The 12598-nt window shown below is 35.1% G+C and overlaps 1 protein-coding gene across 3 annotated transcripts in view; it reads left to right on the top strand.

Moving 5' to 3' along the window:
* The window catches only part of LOC123864129 (hormone receptor 4), a 148249-nt gene that overhangs the window by 105736 nt on the left and 29915 nt on the right, over positions 1 to 12598 (top strand). For 2 of the 3 annotated variants that reach the window (XM_045904390.1, XM_045904389.1), the window contains exon 1: positions 1847 to 2273. The exons of the other annotated variant lie outside the window; for it this stretch is intronic. In XM_045904390.1, coding sequence (XP_045760346.1) covers positions 2258 to 2273 — 16 coding nt within the window. In that variant the 5' untranslated portion in view covers positions 1847 to 2257. Of the gene's footprint in view, positions 1 to 1846; positions 2274 to 12598 lie in introns of those variants that run through there. 3 annotated transcript variants of the gene reach the window in all.

The raw sequence follows: 12598 nt of genomic DNA, 5'->3' as shown, positions 1-12598 counted from the left end.
AAACGATAAAGTAGTAGAGCTGAAAGATAGATTACAATATTACGAAATACCGATACTATTTTTTGTTTTTTGCAGCCTGCAATGTTATAAATATTCCGAAAATCAGATCAAAGTTATCTGCGCTCACGATGACATATTAAACGATGAAAGCTTCCTGTTTTCGTATTCCCAAACGGGGTTATGTCGGGTTCGTTTTCACCCATTCTTTATACAGATCGTACAGCGCGTTGCGTCAATACTTGAAGCGTGTTTTTGTAGAAGAATAGTTAACCTAGTTTTGTTTGCGCTGTTCCTGTCTAAATATACCCCTGTCTACCTGACTGCCGGCGCATGCGACGCTACCGTCGATGGTCACTATGTGGCAATGGTTATTTATACGGCTTTTACAGAAGAGCCATTTAAACAAGTCATTTTTGAGATTAGGCATATAAATGAACTTTGTACTGGCGATAATTTTATACTGAAAGTTGTTGAACTAATAAAACTTCCAAATTTTATAGATAGTTGTTTATTATAACAAATGTATCTTATATTTTACGGTTCTTTAATTCTGCTACATCATTATCAGATTATATCATTAAGAGGTTGCAATGCGCCACAAAGTTATGACTAGCAAAATACTTCTTTACCATGCATTCTTAACAACTGACAAAAGTGGTCTATTAAAATGGCTTTGCAATATTAAAATCATTATAATGTTATGTTGCTGCAGTTCAAGCAATTTTAAGATATGACAATTTTGTGAATTTTTTTTTTTAATTTTAGACAAATTTTTGTTCTTTGAAATGGCAACACAATGACGGAAAACACAAATTAATGTGAAAATGCTACCTATTACACACCTGTTTGATATCGAGTGTTCTTTGTTAACACAATGAATCAGTAATCTAGATATTCACGAATAGCGGCCGATGCGAATGAACTCGGTTTTAATGTAATCCACACCGAACTGTGCCATCGGCCCGCCTAACCTTTTAGACAAAAAGCGGCAGACCGCCTATTTAGGTTGTGTGTATGATAGCGCTTTAACGAATATATGTGGACGTTTGGAATTTCTATTGTGCCCCGTACGATTTTAACTACTTTTTGAATTAGTTATATGATCATTGTGAGCAATAGTCAGTATGCATCCACTGTTGGCCATAAGGGCCTCATTTAGGTAGCGCCAACGTTGTCCATTCTCGGCATTTTGCAGCCAATCGATGTCAGCTGCTTACCGGATGTCATCGTTCCACCTAGCCTAGTTACGGTTCTATTGTGAGGTACGAAATTATTACGGGGTAAATGAACTTAATTTTTTATGTAAATACCAACTTAAAATATGCATAATTTTTCGAATATTCTTGTTTTTCTATTAGTATACCTAATGATAGAGGATTCATGTGACAAAAGTTCGTCCACCAAATCACGCGAACATAATATTTGTGTGGAACAGTCGTTGCGCGGTGAAGAACCGCGCGTGCGCATACGCTGACCCAGTTTAGCGCGATGACTAGTTCCCCTCCATCGGACCACACACGCCACGCTGCACGCCCCGAGCCATTACTGCAACCCATCCTAACACTGAAACATTGCCGTTAAGTTTTAACGAAATCCCTTCAGTCAGTTCATCGACCCCGCTATCGAAATCCGCACACTCACACGCGTGTCCTCGAATCATTCTGTCAGATAAAAAAACGAAACAAAAAACATTCCGCTCAGCGGTGAATGAGCACAAGACAGAGATAACTATATTTCGGCGGTGCACTCGACGAACGTAAGGTCGACGACGAAAAATACTGACGCAATTTTTACAGAGTACGTAATTGAGCACTGACGGAGCCAACGGTGTGTGCGTGAGCGCCGAGAGCGACGCCCGCGTCCGCCGAATCGGAGGCGGAATATTTAGGTGAAAGTGTTTCGAATTTCGACATGACGACATTCGCGCGCAGTCGTTATCGTGATTTTGCCGAATCGAGAGGTTCGAAAACCGCGCCCGCGCTCGTCCCGCGAGTCCAAGCTTCGCGCTCTACCCTTGTGTGCCTTCCGCAGGAAGTGCGTCTCGCCCCGCGTGCTGATCGTTACGCCGGAAAAGCATGCTGAGAGTCGGTGTGTCGAAAAATTTTCGAAGACGTAAATTAAAAAGGTGATCGGTGAATTAAAAAGCCGTGGAACTTTATGTGATGTGCGAGCTGCATCGCTAAGCAAGCTGTCGGCTGGCGACGACCTGGGGCCCGAGGCGCTGGACGCCTCCGCACACGCACTGCAGCTGCAGACGATGACCTCCACGATGGGTAATTCTTTTATTTTATTATATTGGTGGTAATGATGATACAGTCCAAATGCAGATGGTAGCGGGCTAATTTGGAAGGGGTAAGGCAGTTTGATCAAACCCATGCCCCTCATTGGTTCCTACTACTACTATTTATTTCATAAATCCATTTGTATTTAATTCGATTTGTATTTAAAGTCTTAATTTTTACCCGTAAAATATCACTTTAAATATTTAGATAGATGAATGAAAACATGAAAAATTCTCTTTAAAATGAGTTTTATGTGTTAAAAACATTAAATTATATTCTTTCTTTATTATTAAGAAAATATTAGTTTAAAAGTTAACAGTCAAACTCGTCTTGTCGTAGCGCGTCGTAGCAATATGCTACGGCACGCTACGAAACTCGTTCTATGGAAAAAACATAATATGTAATGAGCTAGTTCTACGTAATATGAAAGAAGTAAGTACTCTGGATATTTTAACTGGTTTCAAACCGGTTAAAATTTGATTTAGTGTAAATAATACATAATATTAACTAATCAATATTTATTTAAGCTTTAATGTTTTATCGGCACATCGTCCACTTCATTAGAGTAGTTATTTTTCTTTCAGAAACTAAAACAGCACGACGACTATATTTAATCTAAACTCATGTAATGTTTGTGAAAAACAAATAAGTGTAGTCTAGGCCTTAAAAATAAGGCACTTTTCTGTATGTATTTCAAACACACAGCATCACTTTCAGCAATTGACTATTTCAGTCTTAAAAGAGAAACATGTCAATATAATAAACTTCATTGGCCGATTCCAGTGTACATGTGTACATTATGTTATACTAGCAGCTGATGCCCGTGACTTTGTTCCCGTGGATATAGGTTTTTAAAAATCCCGTGGGAACTCATTGATTTTCCGGGATAAAAAGTAGTCTATGTGTTAATCCAGTGTATAATCTATCTGCATTCCAAATTTCAGTCAAATCCATCCAGGAGCTTTTTCGTGAAAGAGTAATAAACATCCATCCATCCATTTACAAACTTTCGCGTTTATAATATTAGTAGGATTTACACCGGCTGTATCCTTCTGCGCCCATCTTTATTACCCTAGTGCCCTTTGCTTTGCAGATGCTAATAGTAAGTGCCCAATAAGGCTTGATTTACACCAATAACACCGTGTATGGGCATTGGGCAGGATGTGTTGCGACCGATCAATTTGCGCCTGATCTGGATACAGGCGTCTAATAGACATTACTTCATAATATAGTTCATAGTATAACATACTAGAGTTTTTAGCGGTGCAAAGCCGCATCTATATTGGTGCAATGTAATATTCTACACGTATTACATCAGTCTGTAGGTATCGCAGGCTTGACCAGCTCATTTACTACGATTTTTCTGCACGAACACTGAGCGTTCTTTTTCGTTCGTCTCAAAAACCGGCAATTGCTGGAATTTGTGCACAACTTTCATGGCATGAGCGACAAGGGTCCGGGTCGCCAAGTCGCCATGTTACAACGTCTGTTACCTTACATTTTTACCCCCGACCCAAAAAAAGAGGGGTGTAATAAGTTCGACGTGTCTATCTGTGTATCTGTCTGTGGCATCTTAGCTCCTAAACTAATGAACCGATTTTAATTTAGGTTTTTTTTGTTTGAAAGGTGGCTTGATCGAGAGTGTTCTTAGCTACTGTAACCTTTTCTAGTTACTGTAACCATCACTTGTCAGGGGCGTTATATATTTTTAATTTACACTTGTACATTGCAGCAATAGTTCACTCTGGCAATGTGTACGGTGAATTCTTACACTGTAAGTAAATTGCTTGTTATTTTTCACCAGTCTGTACATGGCATTACTGGAAGCTGAATCTAAAATAAAGCCACATTGAGTCGTCAAACTATCATCATTAAAAGTTATATCAGTTAATAAAAACTGTTCTGTATAAATGTAGGAACAATAGGTACGCTCATTGTTATTGCTAGTGATGTCTTATAAATTGAATTAAGCAATTCGTTCAATGTCTTATTGTGCAAACAGATCTATTCTGAAATAATTTCAATATTAAACCCGCATATATTGCGAAACAAAGCCGACACCGTTCCGTGTTAGCCATGACATTCCCAAATCGTCTCGTGAATCACGATCGTGACTACTTAAGGGCCTGCGCAGACGCCGACAAAAACTACTGATAGATCAACTGAACCCTTACTCCATGAGAGAAATTCCAAATATGCTTTACGTTGTGCCACCTACGGCGTATCCTCACCTACATTGCTAAAAGCAGAATTTTTACAAAATCTAACAGTTCTGACTATCAAAAAGTGTACAATACCTACCTTGGAAAAATGATTTTGATTTTTATCACTCCACCTACAAAGTCTTCCTAGCAGCTTTACTTTTAAGTATACGTAATTAATTAACATTATTATCTTACAAATCTAACAATTGACAATCAAAAGTGTTAGGTACTAGGTACAGTGGTACCGATTTAGAATAAATAATTTTACTTTGACTTTGAGAGGAATGGAATGAGGTGCAGCGTCTTTTTTATGTCAACTGAAACTCAGCTTTATTTACTTAAACACACGGTTGAAATAATAATGAAAACAAAACACGGAAGAGACCGAAAAAACGCGCCTCGCCCCGCTTTGTAACTCTGTTTGCTAACGTAATTAAAGCTGAGTTTATAAATTATGATCAAAAAGGATGCTACGTCTCTGTTCAGCTTCACTCTTTAGGTGTACGTTGTGCCTAAGGCACTAATAACTCTAACAATAACGATTTCCTACTAAAACTATAGTGAGTACTCCCAAACGGATATTTACTAGAAACAACAATATTTTTATGAAGCAAAATTCATTATAATATTATGATGTTTTTTAAAGATTTATGAGAAGAAAATTAGAAAAGGTTTTAAATTAAGCCTGATTCTAGTTGGTGTTCTTTCGTATTAAACACACTTACTTTCGTAACAATACGGTAGCTCCTTTGTTTATGGTCTATGACTCGATGAGGTCGACGGACTCGTGCCATTATGCTGTTGCCAAAATACATTTTTTACGCTCACTTTCCAATGCGGTGAAAGCGAAAAGGTACCTACTGAATGTCACTGCTTCCTTTCAAAACATTGTAGTGGGAGGACGCTATAGTGGTATTCAAATAACTGACGGTTCAAATACAAAATGTATTGTTCACTTTTTGTGTCTATTTCTAATTTTATAGGCACAATAATAGCTGACATTAAAAAGATTTTCAATTTAGTGTTAGATTAGAATTCGATTCAGTTATTTCAGTTTTTTTATTTAAAGATCTGAAGTAGTTTAGATGAAGTCTTTTTTTTGTGTAGAACTAGTTGATAGAATTCATGCGGAAGTCATATGTTATAGTAAAGTCACATTAAGATAAGTTTCTATTTCAATATATAGTATATGAAATAGGAAGTGAATAGATCGGAAGTGAGTATAGTTTTTAAATGGAATGGTTGAGCGGTCGTGCTCGTTGAATGTCAAGGTACCAAGCCGAAGGCTAAGTCGCAACCGACGCCGAAATCCTGCTTAAGATCATTGCACATGTTTATATGTAAACAGTTCAGGTTTACAGTATTAAATGCATACTCGTAAATATAATGATGAATTTATTTAAATGAAAGTTTATCTAAGATTAATTTGCTGAAAAAATCAGGAATTTCTAAGAATTTTTTTAAACCGAATATAGTTAATACTCTTGAATATATTTTTTTGTGAATTTGGTATGAAAGAATTACAGTAAAGATTCATATCCGGAGGGTGACCCTTTTACTAAGCCTTCGCTGCCCGTTCGTCCATCCGTCCATCCGTTTGTCCGGAACCCATCGTGTGCAAGACTGACTCGCACTTGACCGATTTTTTACTAAGAATCTATCTGTATTCTGTATACTTGAACAAAGTTTCGTGTTCTAATTATTCGATAAATTGTCTTTAACACAGACTGAGGGGCTTCGTAGAGCTTCGTAGAGCTCTGTATAAAAACTCGTAGCAAACCAAATAATTGAAAACTTAAACAGATTTTATTTAATGTACTTTTCTATCATGTAGCTTTTTTGTTTTTTTTTTTTCGACACAAGTTAGCCCTTGACTGCGATCGCGATCACACCCAGTGGTAAGTGATGATGCAGTCTAAAATGGAAGCCGGCGGGATGGAATTTTTTCACTGAGATTTTTGTCTCTGTCACTTGTATGCGATTACGTAATAGAGAGAGCCCTACACTAACTTCTTTCCGTGGATAAAGTATATGTGTACAAGTGTGGTAACCGTACAGACGTACGTCGAATCGGGCGGGCAGCCTCGATGCGTCACTGACATTGCCGAGCCCGGAACCAATGTGTTTCCTACTCTCCACTCTACATCATTGGCATTGCTTATTGAGGATAATGGGGAATTGGTATCAAATCACGGGCATATGCTAATTCGAATACATCATTACCTTGACCTATACTTCGTTGTCTGTCTGTCTGTCTATCAAGAGCCGTCAAGGGAATTAAAACCTATATGGTTATCATCGTATCATCTAATACTTTATATATTTAATTTTTTTTATCAGCGTTTCCTAATGATTCGCTTCGTCACCTTGTATTCTTTGGATTCTTACTGGATAACTAGTAAAAAAATGTAAATAATTGGGCAGTGGGCGGACGGCGGAAAGCGGTTGTATGTCTGTCTGTAGAGCGATAAGCCGATGACCATGATAGAGGCCACGTCTGACTTCCGACTCGCCTCTAACCGCTAACGCATTCATACGTGCATGCAAGCTTTGAGACAAAACCGGGTACTTGGAGACAAATAAAATATGCTGTTTTGACGCCGCGTAAGTTCCTAAATGTATTTTTTCATTTTATATACTAACATAACATTATAGTATTTTTATGTATTACATTTTAATAATTCAACATTTCAGTTGTATGTCTGATTCTTCTGGATCTTTCTGATGAATGGGTCTCATTTTTAAGTTACATCGTGTGTGTTACTAAACTAATCTAAAATCTTTGGAAAGAGCAACCGCCGAGTTTCTTGCTGGTTTTTCTCGGTAGAAAAAGCATTCCGAACCAGTGGTACATGCTTTTGACGTTTCAAAAGTACTTGTAAAAGTGCTTTTGACGATTCAAATCAAAAGTACTTACTTGTAAGAATTAAAATATTTTGAATTTTGAATTTGAATCACTTATAAGATAGATATTAAGAACTCAACTTTTAAATCTCTGTAAAATTTTGTTCAATTAATTCTAGTTTTCACATTTTTCGACAAAGAGTTGACAGATTTCTTTACCAGCCCATTGATATTTGTATTTGAATTCGATAGTATGAGTACTTACCTACATACAAAGTAGACCTCAGATCGCATATTTGTGAGGTCTGGCATTTTTTCATGATATGATTAAAATTTTCCATCATGATAACAGACCAGAATGTTGTTTTAAATTGAGATTGACACCGATTTTAACGCTGTTGTCGATTATGATCAATAAATTCTTGATGCATTTGTATAAATTTCCTTGACAATTCACTGTAAGAATATTCAACCTTGAATAATTGTTACAGAATATGAGATATTGAAATAAACTATTTTTATTTAATGTTTTATTTAATGGACCTCGCTCTTAAACTCGTCAAGAACCTTATTTTGAAACGATAAACTTCCTTGTGATATCCTACCTCCTGTAGTTGTTTCAAGTTCAGTCAGCTCCTTTGTAACAAATCTATTGGTCTGTAGAGGTCTAAATTAATTATTTTAAACGTGTTTGATGTTTGTCTATTCAAATGGGTAATTATTATTCATACATCTAAAATGAACGCTACACAATATTTCTAAATAAAAAGTATACATAATTTACTTAAACTTTTTTTATGTATATTCGTCCAAAAACTTTAGTGTTTGAATCATAGAAATAAAATGCTCAAGAAATGAAATGAGTGCTTCAAATGCGGCTCGGAAAATAACTGCCAGTACCTACGCTTATTTATTTCAAATTACTCAAATTTTTAAACTCATTGCTTAGGTGATAAGTTTTATTTTAGAATAAATACTATTGTTCTTATTTGAAAATTCGAATATTATTAAATTTACTGTCGATGACTAAAGGTCTTGGATATAAATATTTTGCAATCGTTTCGTTTTATGGTTTATAATTAACTGAAGTTTTTGATATTATAAAACTCTTCATTTCGTAACAAGAAACATAGATGCAAATACATAATATGCAAAGTGGAAACCAGGCCACTTAAGGTATGTCATTTTGTTTGTGAGCCCTTGTCTAGGTACACCTCAAATTATAAGTTAATGATTTGATTGGCCTCTGATAGATATATAGATACAGTTAACAACAAAGTTAGGTTGCACCCGCCAGTGCAAGCGACTATGGACGGGTGCAAACTTAGCTTTGTTGCTGACTGTACCTAATTAGCAAATGACAGACTAGACACTCAGATAAATTCTACTAGACGTCCGGAACACAAAAAATGGCAAAGTAGTCAATAAAACAAATATTTTATTACTCCCCATCTAAATATGCATAAAATATATTGTTTATTAGTTACGAAAATCGCTATCATATTATTTACTGTCATCCGTATTTCCTACAAACAGTTTACGGAAGTCCAGTCCACTCCGACCTCGTCGAAATTTGCGACGCAAAAGAAGCGACGCTCTCTAGCCGCGAATTATTTTATTCGCTTCATTTGTACGCCATTATCAAGGTCTTTGACTCGTTTACGTTTATTTTAAAGAGCTAGTTTATCTTTGTCGTAACAAAATAGAATTTCAGAACGTTGCACTCACATTTAAATTTCGTGAACACCGCAAAATTAGCTTTTGTTTTTGTCACCCACCGGTGTTTTAAATAAATTACGATAAGATACATGATACTCCACATTCTAGTATATGATCAAGCAAATAACTACAGCATGAGGTATATTCGAGTTATTTACTTAATAGTAAATCGTAATTAAATTATTATTATTATTACATGCTTTAAGTTTTCTCTATATTTTTAACCGACTTCAAAAAGGAGGTGGTTATATTGTTACTGATTATGTTTTACAGTGAACTTAAAATTTACTTCGATATTCTATTTCGTACTTAACATGTACATGACGGATTCATTGCAAGAAAATACATTACATTTTTCATAAATTGTTTGAACATATTGAAACCCTATCCAACTTTTGCCACATAAAGTCGTGCGGAGTCTTTAGCTTATTTGTATTGAGTTATATTAAGTCTAACTAAAGGTATAGCTTAAGTATGAATTTTTCCAATTCGCATAGTCAAAGTCAAAATCATTTATTCGAATTTAGTACTATAGTACACTTATAGTTAGGAATTCATTGATGTAAAATAGTAGGAACTCAAATCTGTATAGTTTGATCTGTCTTATAACATATTCACGCTCCAATCTTACGTATTACGATAATGAGTAGTAGTGAGTCATATCTTTATCAAGTGCACGCTGCTAATTAATTTCTGCACCGTTGAATATTATTTTGCGTCAATCTTCTACGCAGGAGTTTATACGTCAACGTGTTATGCATATACGAGTAAAAGCAAGTGTTAGTAACAACGGTTTCTGTGTTGCTATGGAAGCGTGAATTATCGCAGTAGAACTACTTATTCACATGCCAAGCTTTACATGCATATTTTATGGTAACTTTTCTTTCTAATGTCTACGTAGCTCGCTATATAATCTGGGATTAGTAACTTAAACTGAGATTAGTTAAACGACAGATTAACGGGAATAAAGGTGTTCATCCTATGTAGAAGTAGTAGTTGGCGTTGAGAATTTAATAATGGTAAACCTTAACATTATGAATACGTGTTATGTTTACTAAATAGACGGTTAAATACTGAAATGTATCCTAATACTTAAGAACATCCAAGTGCAAACTCTACTTGGTTTTCATTATTCTGATTGTTACATGGAAAAATCAAATTAATGTGATTCTTTAAGAGTACAACATAAGAGGGTTGTATTCGTAGTATTCTCCTAACATATACAGTTTGGTTCTCTTTTGAATCCTGACCAATCTTCAACTCCATGAAATTTTGTAAATACGTCCTCGATGTAATTCAAATACACGTGCTTGTCTGTGGTTTTCAAAATTTCCGTTAAAAGTTACACGGTCTTAAGAATTTACATACAAATCTTAGTATTTCTAAGTAATTAATTATGAAGAGTGTAGTGTAATTTATAAGTAATTAATTATGAGAGTTTAGTTTAAACAAGAATAGTTATTTATTTGCAATATGTTATATTACAGAATGCTTACGAAACGCAACAATAATGATTTTAAAATATGTTCTCGTAGAATGCATTTGAATAATTTACTGGACGTGTAAACAGTGCGTAGCATTTAGCACTTCATAAATAAATCGCAAGTATTCATTCGATGCACGACATACATTTATAAATGTATCAAGTTCACCAGTACAAAGAGACAAGACAACAAAACAGCTACCAAGGCCAAGGACCTGTATCAACTATTGTGCATATATAGGAGACTAGATTATTTACTATGACGGAAACCACAAGTATTGAAATCAAATGACGTAATCACATACTAATACATAAGTATTTTCAGGCGCAGGTATGAAATCTGAACTGTTTTTTCATACCTATATTTATTAGATACAGTATATTATGACGTTTTTACATTATTTATCGTAACGCGTTTTAAAAACGTATAAATCCTTTTAAATGGAAAACATTGGCACATATTGGACTATCAAAGTTACACGGATTCGTAAAGCTTGATTATATTTAAATCTACTTATTTGTCATGAGGTGTTTTTTTTATTTTGTATCAAATTTAAATTCTGACACTAATTCATCGATTCATACTAAAAGCAAAAATGTGTACTTAATACATTATCGATATAACACTGTAAATAAACTCGATACATTCAAATTTAACAATGACATAATTTTATCTTACTTTTGTTTGCAAAAGCAATGCAAAAATACAACGCAAAATACTACTTTGTTTACGATACGGCGCAATTCTAAATCCATTTGATGTCGGTAGACATTGGCCTTTAACTTGAATGAATGATAAAATTTATTCTTCCTTGTCTTTACTTAGTATGCAAAATACTAGATTCAACGTTCTGTAAACATCTACCTTTATCATTATGGCTGCTTAGTAAAACAGAATTGTAAAATATTTTTTTCAATGTGAAACATAAGAGGCTTAAGCATTTGATTAATCCGAAAACATTTTTTTCTTCTTACAAAATCTTAAGGGGGTCTTCAGCCGCAAACTGCAGCGCGGCTGCAATGCTGCCGCCGCGCTGCTTTGTAAATCCATATTATTTCGATCGATGCATTGATGCGCGGCTGCAGCGCAGGTGTAGCGTTGCAGTCGCGCGTTTTTATTTATATGGCACCCTAACTTTGCCTATAAACTAGGACAAGGAGGTTAAAATTCCAGATATTTGAGCGTAAAACCCAGACATAACTGTCTATTTTTACCTCACAAATTAAATAATTAATTAGTGAACATTATTTAATACTTATTAATTTATAAAGCAAAAAAACTTACTTTGCAAAAAATCAACAATCATTCAAAATCAAACTAAGTCTTCCTCTGATCATTCAAGAACTATGAAACATTTTTCATAAAACATAACATAATAAACCCTGATAGCATGCGAAATACTGTCTTGCAATTTAGGACAAATCGGGGGAAACCCCAGATGACAACCCTCTATTTACTTATCGAAATCGTAGGTATTCAATGGCAGACAAATATTTTGTTCCCAATTCGTCAGACGCTACCTTACGAGTCGTTGACGTAATTAAACCGCGACCAGCCTCAATTGAGTCGTTCATCAAACATCAATGCGCATAACGTCACATTTCTACAGCAATTCTCACGTGACAGTAGCTATTGTGTCACTATACGAATGTACGCACGAATTTACGGTCCGGCAAATTTCAATTATTTATTATTATCAGTGTCGTAAAATTACGTACTCGGAGCCGGTGAATGAAATTGAATAAAACATGCTTTCACGCGATGACTTGTGGGTAGTTAGTTGCATTCAGCGCGATGAGTGGACCTATTTACAAATTGCAATTCAATATTGTTCTAAACAATATGTCAATTAGGATCTATAGGACGCTCTATAAACATAAACATGACAAATACATTATCAGACTAAAAGAATTATTTGACATAACAATAGACTTTATAGGTCTATAAAAGATATTTTCTAGAAAAAGAATTACTCGTCATAACAATACACTTTATAGGTCTATAAAAGGTATTTTCTAGAAAAAGGAGTTGGTACCTATCTTTTTTCTAGAAAAATATATTTTAT

This window comes from Maniola jurtina, chromosome 4, assembly GCF_905333055.1.
Source record: "Maniola jurtina chromosome 4, ilManJurt1.1, whole genome shotgun sequence".
In the NCBI taxonomy this organism is placed as follows: Eukaryota; Metazoa; Arthropoda; class Insecta; order Lepidoptera; family Nymphalidae; genus Maniola; species Maniola jurtina.
Note: the sequence above shows the minus strand (reverse complement) of the source record. Positions and strands in the feature narration are given on the sequence as shown.